This window comes from Lepisosteus oculatus, chromosome 4, assembly GCF_040954835.1.
Source record: "Lepisosteus oculatus isolate fLepOcu1 chromosome 4, fLepOcu1.hap2, whole genome shotgun sequence".
Lineage (NCBI taxonomy): Eukaryota > Metazoa > Chordata > Actinopteri > Semionotiformes > Lepisosteidae > Lepisosteus > Lepisosteus oculatus.
The window spans coordinates 49,282,943-49,306,848 of NC_090699.1; the positions used below are offsets into that span (position 1 = coordinate 49,282,943).

General features: G+C 38.1%; 1 protein-coding gene across 10 annotated transcripts in view; it reads right to left on the reverse strand.

Moving 5' to 3' along the window:
* magi1b (membrane associated guanylate kinase, WW and PDZ domain containing 1b) overlaps positions 1–23,906 on the reverse strand; it is a 189,774-nt gene that overhangs the window by 22,062 nt on the left and 143,806 nt on the right. For 4 of the 10 annotated variants that reach the window (XM_069189344.1, XM_069189348.1, XM_015347121.2 and 1 more), the window contains exons 5-13: positions 22,133–22,349; positions 21,103–21,185; positions 19,740–19,778; positions 16,526–16,583; positions 14,755–14,849; positions 12,569–12,688; positions 10,572–10,757; positions 9,196–9,816; positions 1,314–1,345 (exon numbers count right to left, since the gene is read on the reverse strand). In XM_069189344.1, coding sequence (XP_069045445.1) covers positions 1,314–1,345; positions 9,196–9,816; positions 10,572–10,757; positions 12,569–12,688; positions 14,755–14,849; positions 16,526–16,583; positions 19,740–19,778; positions 21,103–21,185; positions 22,133–22,349 — 1,451 coding nt within the window. The remainder of the gene's footprint in view (positions 1–1,313; positions 1,346–9,195; positions 9,817–10,571; positions 10,758–12,568; positions 12,689–14,754; positions 14,850–16,525; positions 16,584–19,739; positions 19,779–21,102; positions 21,186–22,132; positions 22,350–23,906) is intronic. The other 6 variants (XM_069189347.1, XM_069189351.1, XM_069189345.1 and 3 more) reach the window with 5 other exon arrangements.

Sequence of the window (23,906 nt, forward strand, 5' to 3'; positions counted from 1 at the left end):
AACGCATTGTGCTTAATTAAATGAGTGTCCTTAGAGTTAAAGAAACCTAAACAGACATAACAAAATGTTTATCCCAAGCAAAAGTGATGTATATGCTTGGGTAAAACTGTCATTCCTTCACTTCAATGGAAAGCTGAATGTATTTATAAACTGCATGATAGTAGTGCATACCAGAACATATTCTAAGCACATCTCTGTATTTCACCAAAGGCCGATTTCTTCCAGAGTCTGACACAGAAGCACACACAGACTGACATTTCTATGATATAAGAGTGAGTGTAGTCCGAGCTTCCCTCTCTCAACACTAATGTGAACTGACATCGGTCTAGACCCACTACCCCCCCATACCCTACACACCCCTTCACCAAAGTCACGTGACTTCAATAAGCATCAGCCCCAGCCATCACAATTATTATTGTCTTAATTAGCTCTGTGCTTTCTTTGAGGTCAAGCAAGAGAATGTGAGAATACAAAGACTTGGGTGGGAAAACCGGAGTTATATCCCATTCGGCTGTACTGCCACTTCATACTAATCAAAGTGCCCCCCATCTGAACCACATGTTCTACAGAGGCACCAATACGGGCGGACCCTGCGAGAAACAGCGGCAGTCTGTAAACAAGTCATTCTCGGCTAGTCAAGGAACATTTTACACTACACTGGTACGCTACCACAACAAGCATTTTCACTGTTGTGGAATTCTCAGATCTTTAAATACAGTTAAAACTTTCTAGTAAAATATATCTTCATATCAAAAAGTAAAAATTTATCACACCATTTAGAAATGGTATTGCCAGGCATTCTTGATACATAGTTGAAATTTACTGTGAACCTTTTTTCTATCCTCTTTGTTATTTCAAGCAACAAACACTAAAATTCCTACACACATAATAATATAACAGAACAGGTTGCCACAAAAAAGGTTTTCCATTTAGCTTTTTTAAAATTTTGTTGCACTTTTAATTGGGAAGAAACAGCAATATCACAATGTTATTAAACACCAATATCACACAGCTGTTTCTTAGATACTTTTCCTAGGGTTGATCTTCAAAAGCCCTGTTTTTTAGCTAAGCAATTAAAACACAACTGCCCTGTGTAGGAATGTGAACTGCCACTCTATCCTGCTCACCAGCCGGATGTCATCAAATGCCTAATTAGACAATTGCTTAGATTCAGAAAGAAGGATGATAAAAATGAAAAAAAAAACACATTTTAAAAATAAGATCTACTTCTTTGGAAATCTGCAACACAGATCCTTATAAACAGGAGAGAACACTCTGATGAGGAACTTAACATGGTACGCATTGGTACTCACCAGCTTTGGACTCTTCTTTGTAGGCACCAGTCCTGTAAAGCAGCAGCAGAAGAGAAAACCATTAATTATGAGTGTAAATATTTTACCTTCCCTACAAGAAAAGATTTCCCAAGACAGATGGTTCCTAATGTAGCCTTTTGTGGAACAGAAGCAGCCTTCTTGCCAGCGCCTGAGTTATCGGTCTGCTCATATCGAATTAAGAGTCGGGCGAGATGTATCTGCATTAGCTATGCTGACTCGTGCTGCAGCAGCCCTGGAGGGGTGGCGAAATTCACAGACCTCGGCAGGCAGGGAAATTGAATACTTGGGCAGAATTTCAACTATTTTACCCAGCAAACAAGGGCTCTAAACGACTTAACGCAAAATTAAAGACCAGTGTCATTTTCCCTTTCACTGAAACCATCTTCGAAACGCCTTTTCAGCCATCCGCTCTCCTGTGAAAGGCTTGCATATTGAGAAGCAGATTTTGTTCTCTCTCACTTTTTCGCTTTTTTTCCTTCGCCCTCCCCCTCCTCCCCTCACAGGGCCTTGCTAGCCTTTCCTTGCTCTTCTTTTCTCTCTCTCTCTCTTCTCCCTGTCATTCACTCGCTCACACATGCTCTCTCCACTCTGCCTGTGATCGATCGGAAAACAGATTTAAAAGGCCTAAATAAATGATACACTCATGCAGAAATAGCGAACCTTTAGGAACCTTGATGAAATATTCAAAGTAGTACAAACTGAATACATCAGAGGAAAGGCTAATATTCATGAACCACTCTTTAACAGCATGCTTTAAAACCTCCAGCAGGCAAAAAGGCTGCACGCTACCAAAATAAGCCACCTTATTCATGAATAGTGCAAAAAACAGTTTCTTTTGAATGATGGCAAAAACGTGAAAACGTCTTCACTATCTGCTACTGAATTAGTTTCATCTTTCTTGTATTTCTTCATGAAAATGGTTACCTTGAAGGGAGACCCTCCAAGGATGGCTAAACGTAGCTCTGAGATGTGTAATAAGATAACTTATTAAAAGAAGACAAGGGGGATTTCTGTTACAACTTCTCAGGTGTAATATTGTTCTGAATGATAAACACGGCACCCTTCTGGGATTGCTTTTCGTACATAATCAAACAGTCCTTCAACAGACAAACAAAAATGTCTAAAATTGGATCTTGCAATAAAACACACTGACTAGCATTTTTAAGGACTGTGGAGATCTTCATGCTAGTACTGTCACAAAGTGTTCTAGCTTGGACACCTATTATCTGCTGTACAAATAATAAAATCTGAAACGCCATCTGCAGTACTCTTCCTCAGAAGCAGTACAGTACAAGTCATTAAATGTTAAAACTTAATAGCTCCTTGCTGCAGTACAGCTCTCTCTACATGATTTATAATTAATTTCAGCAGTTTCAAATCAAGGGGCTGAATAGAAATGACAAAGAAATAAAATATTATGCTTTGTGGCCACAGTGCTTGACAGTCTCTTGGAAGAAGTGTGGTAAGAACTAAATAAATAAGAATTAAAAAAAAAACTGAATAATGCATAGATAGACATAATTGTGACTTTATAAAACCCTTCAAAGACAAAGGAATAATGTTTTGAGTTTTGAAGGAAGCTTGGCAGAATACTGTAAAGCAAAATTCAACACCAGGGTACTACAACAAATATCTTAATATCTATTAAGAAAAACATTTTTTCATCTTATGAAAGTAAGTAGCATAGACTAGCTGTAAGACAGTACTGCAAACTTCAATTGCATACCTTAATAGTTTCAAAGAACACATCAGCTGTATTCTCAGTGCAAACAGAACACTACATCTTTACTAATAACTAAGGATTGCAGTTCAAGGATCACCAAATTAAATCAGGAGTGGACAGTATGTTTGCACTGAAAAGAGATGAATTAATGCTCTTGTAATAGAAAATGACCTACAAATATATTACTTCATTTTCTGTGAAATGACCTTTTCAGTTAAAAAAATAAGGTTTACCAGAGGCATCTTTCTTGATGATCACATCATACGCCCCCCGAAAAAAAAAAAAAATGCAAAAGCAATACTTCACACACAATGGATTTTATTTCCCTTAATGTTATTGTCTGGTCATTATTGACAACACAGAGGCTCAGTCAAGGTTTTCTGAAGTATGAATGAAATTGGAATGTCTGCCTTTAAGTCACCCTCTTTTTATCAAAAAGAGCTAAATTAGGTAAGAGGCAGCTGCACAAGGTATATTTAAAGTGTCTCAATCCCACGAGGACAATATGTGAATGGCTTGCCAGTTGCCATGGCGAGGGGTTTCTTGGGTGAATCTGAAATATGTCAAACCCAGCGGACTCTAAATTAAAACTATTAACAGTAAAATTATCATGTACATTTGGCAGATAAAAGCCCCCATCTTAGTTCTGGTCTGTGAGAAACAGTCTCCGACAGGCTGAACCATCTGTTAGACAAAATGCTATCAACAGGCAGGCAGGATGCAAGACTTTTCAATAGCACAGATTAGAACAGAAAAGTGTTTTTTTAAATAAAATAGTTGTAATAGATGTTTAAGGTTAACTGCCTTAGGAGTCCAAAAACTCATTTTTTATTGATATCATTATAGTACTTCACCCCAAGAAATTCTAATAAATGTATTCCCTCATTGCTTGATAAATTTGTGTGAGGAAGCCACTGAGTGGAAGCGGCCATTGCATCTTGTTTAACTACACTGAAATATGTACCAATCGCAAAGATTAAGAGGATTCTTAGCACAAGACCTGGAAAGATGTCTTCAGAAGTATTCTGAAATAAATGCTAGCACGGTTGACAGTCACACTGTAGTCAAAAACTCAAAACTGGTTTTCATCCTCAACAGTACACAAAACCCTCTTTCAACACACTCAAGTTGCCTTTAAGAAACCGCCTAGTTTCTGCAACACATCCTGGGAAACAGTCCAAAAGGTTGAAAGGGGAGAAATAAAAAAGAAATAAAAAAATATTAATTGGAGAGACATTGCATATACAGTATTATTGAACTCCAGCCTGCACTGTGGTTTATTAGTGTTATTACTGCTTGTTTATGTTTACTTGCAATACTATTATGTTCATTTGGATTTATATTTGTCCTAATGATATTCCTTGCCAATAAGGACAAATACACCAAGCTTATGAAATCGAGGTTTTTTTGTAATAGATTTTTCCTGTATTTTGTTCTGAACAGCAGTCCTGGTGCTGGTTGAAGAACCACACTGCAGTACTGCAGCGCATCGTCATGGAAACAGGGAGCGTAGATCGCAAGGATTTACTACCAGCTTTCAGAGTGTCAAGGTGTGAAGCAGAGATGCTCATAATGAAATTTTCTCACACACACATGAGCACTCAAGTCTAAGAATAAACACCCATTATTATCATTAATTTATAGAAACACAGAAATAGTCATATATATCATATGGCCTCAGTCTCTATGTGATATATTGCTTTGTAAATTGCATTAGCATTTCATGATATCACTGCTTATTAAATTTTGTAACTTAATTAGTGATAATTCTGACTTTAAATATATGCTGCTAAATGTAAATGTATAATTATACATTTAGAAAAAAACAAAGCTTTGCAAAATAAACTGAGCCTTTGAAACTGTTATGTGGTATTCATCCTTGTTCCTGTGGTTACTTGATAAGCACCTCCCAATATGAATGCCTGTATTAAGCAGGAATGTAAATGCATTTTTATTACCATTTCAATAGAAAGAAAGCAGAATACTACCTTTACATTAAAGCAGCAATATTCTACTATGTTTTTTATTACAATTTATCTTACTCTAGGTCTATTAAATAAAGGGAAGCATCCAAACTGCCTTTTCCCCTAAACAAAATAGCCTTTTACAAATCTTCCATAAACACCACTATGCCATAGATAAAAAGAACTGCTGAGCACTTCCAACATTACGAAAAAATACTAGTGTTCATTTCAGGAATTACTAATAAAAGTAATTCCTTTTGCAGTGAAGCACAGAGTAGGTCTGAAAACGTTGGTTTGGCAGCTAATATCTAATATTCTTATCAGCAGTTCTGACAGCACTGCATTCCATACAAAAATAAAAAGGACTGACTAATGGATAGGTGATTAAATCTGAGTCACTTGTAAAGACAATTAGATGACAATGGCTTAAATACGAATTTCTAGTGTTTCAATGCGATTTCTACCATCACATCTTTCTCTGCTTTTAAAAATACTCATTTGGTTTTCCACTGCTGCAGCTCAGTCAGCATTGATTGATGACAAAAGGGCATTACATAGAAGTCAGCACTTTATGATATAGCATTTACTGAAACACAATTACATACATATCTGCAGTCTTCCAAGGCAGACATTGCTGTTTATATTTACTAAAGGAAACAGATTTCTCAAAGTAAGACCCGCCTCTCCATTTGAATAAATAATTAAGAAATACATGGTTATGGAGCTAATCACTCCTTGCATCCGAAAGCACATAAAATACAGGAAGAGACTAACTCCATTCAGCTGTGAAGAGCAGTACCCACCTGGGTGAAGCATGGCAGCCATTCTGCACCAGCAGCCCCACCACACAAAAAATGAGATGGCGAACTGAGAAATTACTTCACCACGAATCAATGGAGAAACTTAGAGAGGCCAGATTGTGCAAGGCTAGAGTGGAAATTAGCCAGGATACTGGTGTTAACACACCTACTCCTTCAAACAGAGCCATGGAGGCACCCTGAATGACTATGCTGGTAAAAGCTCTAACCCACATGCACGATAAACTCTATAATCACAGGTTCGAATGTGGGTCATGCCACTAGCTGTCTGTCTCAGGGCAGTGCATAATTATGCAGCAGTGCATAATTGAGTTGAGCGCCTTTGAAAACAGGGTTGGACTAATTGGCCAGGCCTCTCTCAGCTACCCTTGCAGGTGTTTATCAAAAGACAAGTGGTCAGAAGGTCAGCTGGTCAGACATGCCTGTCCACACTTATTCTCCTGTGTCTGGTCATAGGGTTTGTAAGTGTCAGCAGAGTTGTGATAAAAAGGCAACTGGATAATCCAAATTGGGTGGGTATTCCAAACAATAATTGGTGATAATAAAATTTAAAAGCAGTGCTGTGGGGTTGGTAATTACCATGTGGCTGGGACCTTGGTTTAATGTCTCATTTCTGAAGGTACACATTTATACCTCTTACGGAACATATTGAACAGCAGTGTTCTCAGTATAGAGGGTCATTGATGTGGAAATCATGCACCAGGCAGAAGAGTTCCATCTTCACTTTCCTTACGGATCTCCCATTCCACTACTGACACAGCTTGCTTCGCTTCTGAGATTCTAATGAATTAAATTTTGCAGACTCCTGTACTGACAAGTTATGACCACTATTCAAGAATAATTAAGTCATTAAAATCAGCAGCAGTCTAATGATGGTGTACTTAGTGTAAAATACACTTTGTGCTAGCTACCATGCTGATAATTACAGGCAAACAGCTTTGAATATTTAGGATGATCTATAACAAAGAAATTAAACCTAAATCATGATCTTTAGTGTTAAATTATCAAGACGATGGGAGATCTTACAAGAATAGCATAAATAAAAGCACATGTATGAGTATATGTGGACAAAACATTTTTTACATCTTCCTAAATTTGGGAAGAACTACAACCTCAACTTTTCTACATTTTTAAACTATAAAAATTAAATACTGAACAAGGATTATTTCAAGAGAAATGCAGAGTTCAGTTGCTTAAAAAGCCAAGCGCCACAAACTGCAGAATTATTCTTCTAAAAGATTGCACTAAGATAGCCTTATTTCCAGACAGCCTATGAACAATAAGACAACTGAACACTGCCTTGCAGACTCCTGAACGTACAGGATAACGAAATATATTTCATGCAGGATGTGTTGCATATGACACCAGTTTTAATGAAGTGTGTGTCCTTAGAGACTGAAGCACAGATAGACCAGAAAAAGTACAGTGAGCTACAGCATGACTTCAACCAATTAGAGCTTTCTCTAGGCTTTATAACATCTTAAGAAAGAAAAGCTGTAATTGGGGGGTTTGGAACTAGTGAAGGCTTCGCATGAAGAAAAACAATACTACAATCAAAAGCAGCAATTAAAAACCAAGGAAGAAATAGCCACTTTGTTAGACGAGTATGGAAGGAATGGCACTGTTGTGGGTTGCCTCTTTTGTAAACAGCTAGATGTTATTCACTAGAGTTTCTCACCACAGTTTATTGGAAAAATGTATAAATTAAAGAGTACAATTAGCATTTTCAGCAGTTAAAAGCAAGCTTAAAAATCCAAAATGCACACATTGCTGAGAACATTTGAAAGTGTTTTTCTCATATGAAGAAAATTCTTCAAACCAAGTTCATGTTATAGCACCAATCATCTAATCATAAATACAATACACAAAAAACCATTGACAAATATAGTAGCTTATAGTTATGCTTACATCTTACTATGCATTACTAGTGAAAATAATCAAATTAGTTTATCTCATCCAATACAGCCACTGAGGCAGCAATAGTGACAGCCCACCATGTAGCATGGTCTCTTCAGATTTCAGAGGATAAGCAAGGCTGCACCTGGTCAGTCCTGTGATGGAAGACCTCAAGGGAAATATGTCAGCTACTGAAAATGAAGAAGGTGGACCAGTAGATGGTATACTTTCTTCTGGACCAAAATTTCCAAACCAATGCCCCGGTATGCTGACCAGATACATTGTGCTGTAAAAGGTGCCATGACATCAAACCAAGGTCCTGACTACATGAACTGCGGCTACTGGAGTGTCATCTTGATGAATGCTGCACTTCAGAGGTAAATGAAGTAGGTCCCCTTTATGTCTTTATATAAAAGTAATTTAGGATCCTTTGGGATGAAAGCAGTATACAGTATAAATGCAAGGAATTATTGTTATTGTTGTTTTTACCAACACATAAGGGCACAATCAAAAGAAGATTGAAAAGGAAAGTAGATCACCATAACTGAATTATATTTATGATCTAAAGCAATTGAGAGAGCACTCCACTTCCTATTTTATAGACACATTAATGTTTCTGAGTCAAATGTGATTGATTAATAAAAGCACAAGGCCTGACCCAACAGTTTCTCAGTAATTAACTAATTGAAATTTTATCCTTTTCGTAACGGCACTGATAAAATGTCAGCAAATTATTCAAATTATCAATTTAATGTCCAACCCACGTGATACAACATGTGAAATAATTGTGTCATCTACTGTACTTTTGCAGTGCAAATCCAGATTTATGCTCATTTCACTAGTAAACAACAATATAGGTAAATTTCTTCCATTTTTTTTCCCTTCTAACTTTAAAAGTAAATGAAGTTCCATGTTATGGCTTTGTGTTTTTCAGTATAATTCCTAAGATGAGCAGCTATTTAGAAAGAAAACCACATACATTAATAATCGTGAAATGTCTATCCTCTACTTTCACCTGCTCTGTTTGGAACATAAACTGACATTTATCAACGGATTCATTTACATGCACATACACCTACACAGAACAGAACGCACGTCTTCTCTTTGCATTCCAACTGCTTAAACAGACATTCCCTGACAAGCAAGACTGGCCCAACTCACTGCTGAAAAGGAAACTGAATTTCCACAAACAGATGCACAGAACTATAACACCAACTCAATATTCTTTTAAACTCACAACCTGACAATTTCAATTTTAACTTGCCTTTTACTATAAATGACACAAAGCTACAGTTAAGTTAAATTTGTGAGGTGATGGACAGCAAGACTCGAATGGCTCGGGGGGGTTGGAATTGCAAACATGACCCGCTTGTGGAAATAAATTTTTTTTAATCATTTTTCTGCCTTGGAGGCATGTCAATCGCTGTCCTGCAGTGGAATGGAAGCAATCTGTTACCTACCTCTCTGAACCAGCATTGTGACCTCACTTCCTTTCGGGCACTTGCTCAACATGTCCACCACTTGATTATGAGTCAGGTTCTGGACATTCATCTTGTTCACCTCCACTATAATATCCCCTTCCTTCAGGCCTCGGCACCTGGGATAGTCAACGATCTGCTTCACCCTCTGGCCTCCGCCTTGCGGACTGTCTGCAATGGTGAAACCGAAGCCTTTGTCTCCTTTCTCCATGTGAACTGTAATTAGCTCGGGCTGAGTTGCTATAGAAGATGCCAACGTAACTACATCATTCGGGTAACTTTGGGAACTGTTTGAAGCCACCTCAGCGGAGGGGCTGTAGGGTCTCGGTTCCTTCATTCCATTGACGTTGGCCGTTTGACTGCCATGGCTGGACGGTGACTCATAGTTTTCTTGGCCATTGACAATGATAGGCTCCTTGTCCAAAATTGCCACAGATGTTACCAAGCTGGTGTTTGGGTCATCGGGGTCAAAGGGCAGAGGATAACCCCGGCACAGTTCAAGGTCCACCATGGAACCAATTGGGATGGACTGGAAGATCTTCACAACCTGAGCGTGCGTGTATCCCAGGACACAGGTGTCATTTACACTCACAATCACGTCACCTACAACAGAAAAAAGTCAAGAGTTACCATGTGCACTTGCAAACAACTTAGGAGGTCCGACAAGTCTGATCTTCACTTCAAGTCATGGTCAAAATGATATACTGTCTAAACTATTCGAAGTATTTTAAAATGTTACATGTGAACATCTGCCCCTTCTGTCAATCGCATAATAGTAAAGGATGACAAAAATTATACAAAGTGTCCCATTAATATCTCATACTTTTAGATTTAACCTATCTGAGAACATATATACCTTTGACTACATTTTTTTTTTGTCTTTTACAGGAAAACTCTTAAAGAACTGGATGACAGATATGCCAACACGAATTAAAACTAGTTGAACTGTACTTTAAACATGACAGTACTGTTGCCGTCATAGATTTTATAGATGGGAATTACGCCACACAGATGTTCCATTCTGTAAGACCATTCTCTCCTGCATTAAGAAGGTTCATGAAATGGGAAATAATTCATCTAAGCACCTAAGATTAGAACAGAAAAAAGCATTGCTTCCATAGCTGCAACAATAGGACAAAGCCCTAAGAAGTCAATTGGTCATCTTTCACATCTTTCAGCAGAATGTGGTTCTGGCAGAACAAATGTCGCTTGTATACTTAATCTGTAACAGCCTTTGGGCTATTACACAAATAAATGTGTTGGGTATAAATGGGACACCCTATAGTTAACAATAAAAACAGCAACTTCTTCGGAACCACACACACAAAATATTTAAGCAAAGACCCAAAGGAACCCACCCGTTTCCATTTTCCCATCAAGAGCAGCAGGCCCATCCAGAACCAAACTTTTAATCTGAAGAAACTCGTCGGGCTCATCCCCTCCCACCACAGTGAAGCCAAACCCTCGGCGGCTCTTTTTCAGCTTTGTGTGAATGAACAGTCCTTTCAGCTCTGCAGGATTTCTGGTGAAGAACGGTTTTCCTCCTGGAAGGGATAATGTGCCACATTTATCAGCAACCATTACATGACTCCTGATCCCGCTGACGGTGTCCTCCATTCACAACAATGAATTACTAACAACACAAACAGGACAAGTAGGAGCTGCAAATAAATTATGTTTATTAAGGATAATTATTAGCAGATGCATGTCTGACGGACAACTAAGATTGGGAGGTTATGTACACTAACTACTATTTCTATAAATGACCTGCAGTGAACTGTCCATCCACCTGTGATGATAAAACATAATTGCAATAATTTCACATTAATTCAACAGGAGGTGTCATTTAGTTAGACCCTAAACCAGGGGTGTCAAACATAAGGAGCCCACACCAGGATAGGTCTGCCAGGCTAATTAGTCTGGCTTGAATGGCAGGTTTGTTCAGAGCCTCGGCCGGGATTTAATTCACACTTTATCTGAGACTGCACAGCCCACGCACAAGCAAGCAGGGTCAGTCATGTTACCATAACACACAGTCTCGTACACACAGCGCCCCCTGTGGTTCTTCATCTCTTTCCAGGTGCAGGGACACTTCCCGCTTGTCAGGGGCGTGTCTTTGTACAATAATGGAATGTGTTGGGAGAGATTGGGGGAGGTGGGAAATAACACTGCGTGTCGTGCCCTTATTTTCTTTCTTTAAACTGCGCCAGCTAATTTTTCTCTGTGGCTGAACCACCATCTCTCACTGAAACTCTATCTTGTGGTTTCTTCATGGTCACATAAAGATATTTCTGAACATGGTAGTAAGGGCAGCATACTTAAGTTACCGAAGAAAAGAAAAAAAATAAAGGAAAAGAAAAATCAGTCACATCGTGTGGTTCAAGAGTCACATCATCACTGGCACTGAATGTATCAGTCCCTCAGGAAACTGGGGATGGTCATCACTAATCCTAAAAGCCTCCTTCACACAGAACTTTTGAGTCCTACACTTTACCATAAGACATTCATATATTTCCATGCACATTTATTTTCACCAGTAGTTGAACAATATGTTCTGACCATATTCTTTTCAGAGATATTTATGCAGTGTACAATAATCACTACGTTGTCTAACTATGGTGTTTGAAATACATTCAATAATGTTAAAAAATATCCCATAGTCAGAGTGCCATGAGCAAGTTTTGCTACATCTAATGAATATGCAATGACTGCTAAGCGTATTTTGAAGGGAGGTAATGTATGCTGTTGTAACAAACACCAAAAATGCAAAAACAATAATGCTAATTAATGGTAGTGCAGGATAATGTATAGTACGGCCCACTTGGAGTACATTCAAATCACATGTGGCCTGACATAGCAAAGAGCTTGACAAGAGGGTCAAGGGCTTTACGTCCTTCCAGGCAACATCAGAAGTACAGTGCACTGTGAATTTCCTCAAGAAACTCCCCTTGGGTGACAAAGCCAGAGGCGTTTAGCAGGAACAAAACGACTGAGGTCTGTCATTATGTAACTGACAAAAGCTGTACTTTTATACTGTATTTTGTGATCCATGTCCATCTGACCAGATAGATCTATTACCAGTCTTGCTTTTAAATTTGACAGATGTAACACTGAACAAGACCACAAGGTCCTGTTTGCCTTTTTTTACCTCCCTTGAAACCCATAAAGAAAACAATACAGAGACAAGGCTTTCATGAGGCGAATCTCTCCACAACTTTTCGGATGTGTGTCACCCAATCCTTTAAAATACAGACAGGTGGGTAAAGTGTAAAGAGAAAACAATAATGCAAAACTGGGTGTTTAAGGATCCTGGGGAGCTACGGTGTACAGAATATAGTATTAAAAAGGCACTGACTTTTCACACCTAACGGAGGCAGGGGTGGAGGAGCCGCCTGAGGTTCTCTGTAGGTTTCTTGGTGGTTTGTGGAATAACTGGCGAGAGGGGCACCAGCAGAGGAATGTTCCTCTATCCATTCTGAAAGAGAAGGGCCACATTCCTGTGTTTAAAGACTCACAGGCTTCTCCAAGCCTCTTGGAGCTACTGGAGTACTTGTTAATGATCACATTCGAAGACTGTGCACTGCATAATAACTGGCAAGCTGAACTAGATCATGTGACTGCCAGAACAAAACAGTCCACACTAAATATAAATTCCAAAGAAAAAAACCTGTCAGTCCTTCAGAAGACCGCAAATTCTGCACATTATATTTTGTTGAGAGAACACTTCAAGAACTTATGCTGGCTTGATTATCATGGCAAAACAATTATGTTAATGTAAAAAAATAAAATATTAATTTTAAGAAGTAACAAAATACTGATTGAATATGAATGCATAACATGTACATAATTCTTATAGGTACCATGAGATGAAAAATTGTTGCAATACAATGAAATAATTGTTGAAAATATAGAACACATCTTTCATTCATGATTGGAAACGATTTGCCTTTAATGTCTGAATAGTTACTCCTGGGGACTAACACTGAGTCAAATATTACAGTTATGTTCACTGAAAAGAAGCTCTCCGTGCTCTGGCTATGGGTTCAATTCTGGACCTGGGGTGCCATCTGTGTGGAGTTTGTATGTTGTCCTGTGTGGCACTGGGTGCTCTGGCTCCCTCCCACAGTACAAAAAAACACTTGCATGTTAAATGGCTCCTGTGGAAAATGACCCTGTTGTGGTGTTTGTGCCCTGCGATGGACTGGCATTCCATCCAGGATGTATCCTGGCTTACACTTGTGTCTTCCAGGGATAGGCTCTGTCATCCCCATATCCCTAAACTGGACAAGGTGCTTCCAAAATGGATGGAAGTTCATTGAAACAAGCTCATATCTCAAATGAAAGTCGTAAAGTATGAAGCAGGAAAAAAACTGAGGTTAAATATTTTAGCTCAGTTATTTCTTGCATTTTTTATTGTTTTAAAATTATTTAGAGCTGTGAAGGCTTTGGGAGATCAAAAGGTTTGTAAAAGGATTTGTGATGCACTTCTCTAAGACTTGCAGGTAAAATGCTTTGTTTTCTGCTCAGTAAAATTTGAACTTTGGTCTAAGGGACGTAAAACCGAGGTCCTGACTCTCTGTGGTCATTAAAAATCCCAGGGTGTTTCTCGAAAAGAGTTGGGGTGTAACCCCGGTGTCCTGGCCAAATTTCCCATTGGCCCTTACCAATCATGGCCTCCTAATAATCCCCCTCAATGAACTGGCTACATTACTCTGCTCTCCTCCCTACTGATAGCTGGTGTGTGGTGAGTGTTCTGGTGCACTATGGCTGCCGTCACATCATCCAGGTGGATGCTGCACATTGGTGGTGGTGGAGGAGAGTCCCCATGACCTGTAAAGCGCTTTGATGGAGTGTCCAGAAAAGCGCTATATAAGTGTAAGCAATTATTATTATTATTATTATTATTATAAGGGCAGATATGACTTCCAATGGCGATTTCCAGCACCACAGGCTTTTGGCCAGCAACAGGGGGCGATATAGCATGGCTAACCCAGGATCCTCCCCACCTAATCCTCCATCTGGACACCAACAGTGGGGACACTCCCTTGTAGTACAGCCTGAACTGAAATCTGTAGCTGGCCATCTACATGCTGTAGGAGGCATTTTGTGCTTCAGAGGAGCTGCTTGGAAGCCCCTCAGGATTAAAAAAAATGTATTGTTTTTAGCAATTCTCAAAAAGACACATACCAGATCTTATTCTACAATTAGACTGTCAGGAATCATTATTCATTAAGTTAAAAACTTGAACTAGTTTCTGTTACTATTTAAGTTTGTTCACCAAGATGAGCAGCAGCTTATAACTCTCGGGGGCAGGGGATGGGGAGGTGAGTATTTTTTCTTATCCACCACTGTTATTATATAAATTCTTCTGAATTTCGAGTGTATTACAAGGAACACTCTGCAGAGAAGGTAAAGCTTGCTGCACAACCCCCAACATGGTAAATGGTTTCTGTTAGATGCTAACAAAACCTGTGATGACAAAAACATGCGGCGATATGAAAAAAGAAAGAAATGACGCCATGCCTGGCATAGGAAACGAACCTCGAATGTACCGCTCACCTTCTGGCGGCTGCTGCTGTTTTTTCCTTTTGGCTTCCAGTATGGGATTCTCATACTGTGTCTTCCTGTTGATGTGGCTGGCGGCAAGAGAAAGACATGAATTGAGACAATGATAAATTGGTATGCATGTCGCCTGACACCACTGCTGGTGCTGAAGACTGTAAAACCCTCCAGCACTGAAAAACAAGGGCAGACAGTGACTTAACTAACAGAGCTTAAAGAAATACATGTACAGAGCATCAAAAGAAACATATCACTTTTATTACTATTATTAAGTATCATTCTTGTAGCAAGTGAACTGACGTGTAATTAAACAGACGTGTAAATTCATTTTGCCGATTATTTGTCATCACCAGGCCATGTGAAAATCACAGGCTAGCAGGTTGTGTGGCCACCATTTGAAGCAATAAGGCTTATGTACATGTATATGAACAATGCATGCTTTTAATGCTATCATGTAGGATTAGAACCTGGGCAAGAATGCATGTTCACATGTGAGCTCATCCCACAATAATTCCGTGGGGCTCAAGTCTTCAGAGAAGAGCATCCACGTTAACCGCCACATTTTCGTCTTGCAAGAAAGCTGCTGATACACAAGTGCCACGATGACGCGCATGTTGCAACATCGGTATGAGCTCAGAGGCATGGCGGAAAGTAAGGTACCAGGACTTGATCAATAAAACGCCATGCAGTCAAAGATTATGAGTGGAGTTCTACAGCAATTAGACACTCCCGCCTAGCAGTGTAAATGTATAAACATTTGTCTCTGACTGAGAAGTAGGTGGCCAAGCTGGAGAAGAGTGTAGAGATGCTGTGGAGTATCTAGAAAGACCTGAAAGACCAATCTTTCATACAGTGACAGTGACACCCTCTTTAGTTTCTCTGCCTAGACCATCACACTAAGTCCTCTTCACAGACTGGTATGTTTTTCACAAGAATTAACATATTGTTCTGCGTATCTGTGCTACATTCACCGACCCAGGTGGGTAGTGTAGGGCTGTGGACACAAGTCCTTGATTTTTTCAGTAAATTGGCTCTTCTACAAGTCCACCTGGCATTTCTGTGTCTTGTTGTAAGTGGGGCATACATGTTTTTTTTTCACTTTTTTCTTCTTGATTTTTACCATGCTTGACTTTTAACTCATTAAACTTTGTGTCCAATCAACTCTGATTAATGAGGTGACTCAGTGCTAACAGTCAGTCACCTGGATACATAACAGTCATGAATGGTATTTTAATCAGAATGAAACCAAAATATTTATTCAATATGCCAAATGTAGATATTTTTATATATCTTTTATGAATACTTTATATGTACCCTAACCCCTTTTTCATATAAGCAAAATATATAAGCATTATAACAAAAGTGTTTTCTTTAGATGCTCACTATATGCATCATGTGCTCATTCCACATTCATGAAATGAATAAAAGGTAGTATTTTTCTCTAATTTTGTAGCAATGCAATACATTCAAGAAGAGTATCCTGGAAACCCACATTGTCTGTGACCCATGAACTGAACCATGTAACATGGAATTAGAACAAGCTCAAGCATATCAAGGAAATTCAGCAAATGTTTATATGATGCTGCTATTGTAACAAGTGGAATAATAAAAATGACAATACGCAATATGTGATTACAAATATCAAACCATTTAAAGATAATTAGTATCTTTTTGACACTAGATCTCAATGCACCCTTTCAACAATGCACACAAAGGCCATTACAAATTCCCATCAAAGTTGAAAACTTACTCTACATAGTAAACACCATATACTGGGTCATCTATTTTTTCCCATCCAGCTGGTAGTTCTGAAAAAGAACAAAGAAAAAGGGAGGATAAGCTTCAAATAAACACAACCCCAAAGTGAGGTTTACAATTTAAAGCTCCCTGCTGCTTGACCCTTACAGCTTCTGTCAAGGCCAACTCTTCGAACAGTTAAACTCAATGGGTGTGTGGAAACTAGGCAGAAACGTTTCTCATTTGCCAAAATTAGTCAAAGAGGAATTCGTCTTAGGATAGGAACAGTGGAAAAAAAAAATCTAAATCTTATAGCAACTGGACACATGACAGATTACACAAGTCTCAACAAACAAAGTGTGATTGATACATTTAATTGATGTTTATCAGAATATTCTTGGCTTCTAAACAAGAACATTATGTCTTATTCTGAAAAGAAACATCAAGTGAAAAGGCCTGCAACATGGTACTTTCAAGAATTATTACAAGTACACATCCACATTGTTTCCTTAGAAACCTAGCCCGATGATACCGATATCCAAAGGTTTTTTATAGAAACAAATGTAATTTTGAACTATAAACGTCCATAAACGTTTCAAGACTTTCCAATCAGAATACAGCAGCAACACCAAGGAGAGTTCACAAGCCACTGTCTCACTGCAGTTTAATGAATAAATAATTCAGCTGTCTTTCACCGACTCCAAAAGATGCCAACTGCTGTCTAGGCGATCCAATCAAAATAGCACATACTTCGCCAATTTTACATACATCTTTTCTTATGCACCTGTCCAGGAGCTTACACATAAATTAAAAATAAGTGATTTTGTACTATTTACCCTTTTGTAGCTTTTTATAATGCTATTGGGTGAGTTTTATTATGATTACTCTGACATGCAAAAATAAATAAAACAAAACATTATGTGAGTGATTACACTTTAAGCCAGCTGGGGAGTTGTCAACATCTTTATATAATAAACAGTAGCTATGACGTTTTGCTGCAAAAACAAATAATCATGCAATAAGCTGGTACAGATTTATCACTGAGACTATTACCTTGTAGCCTGTAACAGGAAATGGCCTTGTCTATGATGTTTAGTTTCAGTGAACATAATTATTTAGTACTGTATAGACTCTATAACTCTGTATAATTTACTATAATGAGCCTTTGATTATGGTGCTTTCTTGCCTTTGGGGAACATATATTTTAAAGAAGGAGATTCTATTTGTATTAGCAATTAAATTAATTCCTTTCAAATGGAAGACTTAATATGTAATAGCAGTAACCATTTATTCAAATGTATATATGCCTATATTGCCAATCGACTATTTCTGTTGCTTAACAATTTAATTAAATGTAGAACATGCTTCACTCCCTCACGTAAAGCATGCACGCAGTCTGCTTTCAATTTACAGGTGATTAAGAGACATTATCTAGCGACAAGTGTTTCTCCTCTTCCTTCCACGTTGTTATATTAAAAATGGCTTAGAGCACTCCCAAATACTGCAGGCTACAAATGAATAAAACAGGAAAAATACTTCTGTTGGCTGTTGGTAGTTTTCACACATTACAATTCCGTTATGGAGAAGCTTTGTGATTAACTCTGATTTGCTATGATTCCTCCAATTATCTCTATTATAAAGTTTACCGTTATCAATCCACATCAATTTGTTTCACTGGTAACTTTGTCTATAATCTACCATTGTTAACAGGTGAGAGTTCCTGTTATTCCACACATTACTGATTATGAACTGTTAGATTCAGCTCTGTAGGAAACTTGTCACTGTATCTACAGCTAAATGTCTTCATTTAAAATACTTTTTTATTTTTGTACGTTTTGTACTCTTACAATGATTATAAGTTATCATCCTACCATGAGCCACACTTTCTGAAATTCTGAAAATCATATTAGCATAAAAAAGAAGGTATACAAGTATATAACATACAATATAGTTCACAACAGAGGTGCATAAATTGTAGCATTTTCCTACAATCAAGCAAATTTGCACCTTCAGCCATTTGAAATTATTTGATTATAAATTATTTTAGATTGCAGATTTAGAATTTGATTTTTCCTTTGTCCACTTGTATTTGATTTCACATATGGCACAAGAATAACAAAAAACGCTTCTTGCAAAAAGCTTCTCTTAAAATAAGTAGCACATTCATTAAAATATCATTGTGTTTTGTTCAGAGGGGAATTTGGAGACAAACTACCCATTAAACTGTTTGTAGCCCATTTTTATCTCTTCTATATCTGGTTTCCATTTAAAGGGAAAATGCTGTATGCTTAGACATCTCTTACTTCCCAGGAAAACCACGGTAATTGCGCTTTTGTGTTTCACAATCAATTATTATTGACTGCTTATATCTAATCTGTCTGAAATAATAGGAGGCAACTGTCCAGCTGAGAAGCCACAGAGCTAATAAGAAATTCATTCCACTGAAGTGAACCTCAAAAAGCATAGAAGGTATCTGAATTAGTGATTTTTTTAATCAGTGAAAGGAAAAATACACTAATCAACAACACCATATCAACACATTTTCAATGGGCTGGAATATCTACTAAACATAAAAAGAGTGAAAGTGGCACTTCAGAAGTATTCTTCATTCCTGACAATAAAATTATAAGCAGGTAGTTTATTCATTTTGTTTCTGTTCAAAAATGGTACACCAATATGAAGGATAATGCAATGCACCCAATGTGGTCATTTGTCCCACAACTAGTTTTTAGAAAATTCCATAAAAGCAGCAACTCTTTGTTCACTTTTTAAAAGTCACAGTAAATTGTTGGTTACCACACAATGAATGAGGGGATAATGGATTCAAATGAAAAGTACAGTGGTAAAGTATAATGACGCCACAGGTAATGCTAAGTTTTGATAAGTAAAAACACATTAAACTGCAATTTGAGTCACTGTCTCGACTGGGAAAAGTATTTTAGGTTGTGTTTTGTTTTTGCAATGTCAATAGCAAGTATACACTAAAGCAAATGGCAAGCTGAAGGACCACACATTCTTTACTCTGAAAATTATGGTTTTCAGAAGAGTTTAAATTTGCAGAATTCTGCAACATGGAAAGCAATTCAGATATGAGGTGCACTGAAACATCCGAAAAGAGGCAAAGAAAAGTACACTCAGCTGCACAGAGCACAAGAATAGCTGGGCAGGTGGCTGTCATATCCCTTGAGGGTGGAAATCAAAGCACAAACAGAGGCATGTTACTTTACCTAGCTCATTGTCCAGCTCCTCAGTATGTACCCCTTCTTCTCCAAGGGAAAGACCGAAAATAAACAGAAGAGACAGGAGAGAGAAAGATTCAAGTACAAGCACCCAGCAAAGAACCCGCACCAAGCAGCATTTAAGCATAAAAAAGAGAAAGATGTTGTGCAACTTATTTAAAAGGAACAGAACATGCATGCAAGTTTGTCATAGCTTAGATGGAAATTAAACCACCTCATGCAACACCATCATCTGTATGCATCTAATTGTGCCACACAAGTAGTGAATGGATATTACAAATAACAGTGAATGTACAAGTAGATTTTATCAAGCTTCAGAAATTGTTTTTCAAACTGCCATAAGATGGCACTGTCCCTGAGGCCTCAGATACAAAAGGCTGTAAAGCAAAAACCTTTAGTTATAGCAGGAGAGTATGAGAAAAATTCCTCTCTACAGCAGTCTATTTCCAAACCAATCCTAGAAATGTGAGCAGGTACATTTAATGTAAAAAAATTGAATTCTTCACTGAATTTGTAAATAAAAACATCTATGTTCTACAAAAGCATATAAAAGCAAAGTATTCATAGTTCCTAGTTTCTCTGTGGAAGTTAACATCCATTTTCGTGGTAAGCTATGTTGAGACTCAAAACTACAGCCTGCTTGAAATGTATCAACAATTTTGTTCCCAGATAAAACCAGACCATCTCAACAGGTGGCAGCCTCTAACAGCACAGTCTTCTCAGGTACTGCTATACTCACTTTCCTCTCTGAAAATAATACTGCTCTATCTTGGATTCTTTTGTTAATGAGGTATTTTGTGACACTAGGCAACCAAGCTGTTGTCAGTGTAATTAAGCTGATGCCTGCTGCTTAAAACATCTTTGTGTACTCTAACATTCAAGATCATTTCATCGGTTAATTATCTGTCCTCTTGGTTTCGCAAAGGCTGCTGTTGATTTACCATGGTGTACAAGCAGCCATGCAATAAAGCAGAAAATAAAATCTGCTGCCACTAACAAATAAAGTGCTGTATATCCTGTAAGTTTTCATTGTTTATTCAAATTCAACTTCTGTCATACTGTATATAGGCAACTACAGGTTGAACCTGAACATAGGTTAATAGCTTACAAAGCCTGTGTGACAGTAAAAAATAGAGTTACCATCTTACCACAGTATTTCCTACACTCTGTTATTCTTTCAAGTGGGCACCTCTTGTTTTCTGCAGGCTGTTAAGTGTTTTATTTAGGCCCCTTAAGAAGACCTGAACTGTTTGTTTTGAAACTAGTGAGACTCAAGTGTGCCACCTACGGCTAACAATGCAAAACCAAAAATTACACTACTGTATTAAATACAAAGGAGAACATGCCCTACCATCATCTTCACACTCCTCTAATGGTTTCTGGGGCTTCTCCAGGCACCGCGGATCTATCCAAGATGTTGTTTTTGTGTTGTGGCTAAAAAAAGGTACAGATTTAGAATTGTTTAAATTTTGTTCTCCGATACACTAAGCAAGGTCTATTTTTATACACATTTTGTAAAATAATAATACACTTTATTTTTTATAGCTCCTTTAAAGGTGGCTTCTCGAAGCATTTATGTAAAGGAAATAAATCAAAACATGGTCCCCACCCCATACATGCAGCATGATTGACATTTTTTGTAGTCCCAAAAGTCAAAAGTGTAATTCTCAGGAATTGATTGTACAAGCAGATCACGTTCCATTTGAAACAAACAGGCTCTCCAATTAATGGTGACTCCATTGGAGCAGTGAAATGAAGAAGAGTGAAGTGTTTGCCAAAGCAATTATACTGGTTTGAAAAATGTTTCTAAATCAAAACTCAGTCCCCGGTAAGTACATTAGAACAATAACAAATAAGGCCATTTGGCTTATCTAGCTCTAGTTTGTTTCATAGTTAGTAGCTAGTAACTGATCCAAGAAGCTATTTCTTGAAAGAAGGGTATCAACTTCAACAAGTGTAGCGTGCCATACTCCGAAAACTCTTTTTGAGTTGAGTCTCCTGTTCCTGGTTTTAAAAGCACTTCTACAGGAAAGCAAAGAAGGTCCCACACAAAGGAACAACAGGTTGAATGCAACCTCTTCCTTACATCTGTGGTGTTGAAGTGATTAAATATCCAAGGCACACAAAAAAAAAAGTACAATACTAGTCTTCAACTGGAAGTGTCAGGATACTGATTCCCTTCTGGTCTGAAAAGGAAATAATTCAAGCCAACTAAAGTCTTCTACAGTTAAAGAAAAAGGCTTGTTGGGAGAAAAAAAAAGTTGCAGTGACATTCTGTTCTGAAGATGTTGCTATTGGTCTGGCTATTAAAAAGTGACAGTTCCCTGCGAAGCAGTCAGTCCCCGGACAACAAGGCCCCGCGCAAGAACAGCGGCACGTACTCTATGAAGTAGACCTCCCCATTCTCCGTGTATGCCATCTCCCAGTTGTCCGGCAGAGGGCCGAGCTCGTCCTCTTCAGGAGGGTGAAGGTGTGGGTGTGGCTGCTGGGAATTTTCCGTGGTTGACGCAGAGGTGTTGTTAACAGTGTAGGACGGGGCTTTTTCTCGGGAGGGGTGCAGGTGGACGGCGGGCAGCTCGTCTTGTTCACTGGAGTCTCCTGTGGTTTTGGGAAGAGAAGCAAAAAAAAACGTGAACGAGACTGCACTTTCCCGATGTGGCTCATCCAGGGGACAAAGAAAAGAGAGGAGAAACCTTAAGTGGACTCAATTTATATTTCATTCATCTATTTAATCCCCTGTGAGCTGGAAACTGTGGCCAAAAAGAAAACTTGAAGCTGGCAACATGCCTGTGGCTTAAAATGCAAATAAGATTGTGAGGCCTATTTCAAATGTGAGACAGCAATTCAAAAGTCAGCCTCTCCCAGCTGGACAACTGTTTCAATTCCAGGCCCAGATTTTAGTCACGAAAGAACATTAACACCTTTGCTGGCACTGTCTCAGAGCACCCAGGATCTGGAATGAGAAAGAGAATCAACAATATCTCACCCCTATTAGGACTATTCTGAAATATATTGGCAAAACAGAACAAAGGGAGCTCCGAAAAATACCTGCCTTCTTTCCAAACGGAATAATCTGAGCTCCTTTTTTCAGGCTTTCGCCTTTTAAAAAACACTTGCTATTAATCTAAAAAGATATCAACAGCACAAACAGTACTGCACAGTGCAGAATGTACAAGAATGTTTGCAATTGACCTACCTTAAAAGTGAGTTGTTATGTGAATTCTCAAATTCATGTGCTTTTTTGGTTTGAAATTTGAATTTGGGTGAAACTAGAGCATAGAAAGGCACTTCAGTGGAAAACGTTCTCTGTGTGGAAGGGTCTTTATAGCAGAAAGACACTCCCCCTAACACAGGAAGCCAAGGGGGTTGTGACTCCATTCACAGATGTCTTGCTTTTACAATACACACAATGAAAGTAATCCATTCACAGGGATTTCAAGAGACGTTATTTAGTAAACATGACGCTCATAATTTATGCACTCTGGTCATTATTGGAGTATTTTATTTCTACACAAAGCTTAGTTTGTCTTTGAAAGTTTTTAAAAGTATATTTTAACTGATATTTTCATGCAAACCTCTATCAATACTCAACACAGTGAAACACTAAAGAGAACCTATAGCTGTCTGTCTCTGGCCTAATCTTTCTTACAGAAGCTGCATACCTTAGATGTGAGCTTCAGCTACACATATAGATATAATATATAAGTATATGGATGCTTGTGTGCTACATTTCTACTAACCAAAACACATTATTATAGGTGGCTAATATAGTCCTAATAAACGAAAGAATAAAAAGTAAAGGTTTATTGCTTTTAACTGTACTCTGTTCTGTTCAGGCAGAAAGATCTTTTCTTGATAAATTTTCTGAATCTAAAGAAGGTGAAGAATGCTTGTTACATCTGGGAGGAATAAATATATTACCAACATCTTCATTGTCATTTGAAATGACCACAAGGACAATGGGTCAAAATGTGCACCTTTACTAAATGTTTTAGCAATCAAACTAAAGGTGTTCACATACACTTCAGTATTATATCAAAATCATTTTTTTCTTTCAACATCAAAATGTATGCTTACTCTAGAGCTATTTTATCTATGGTAGAAATGGGATATCCGGGATAGTGAAAGGTGAGCCAAAAGTCAACTTATTAACTG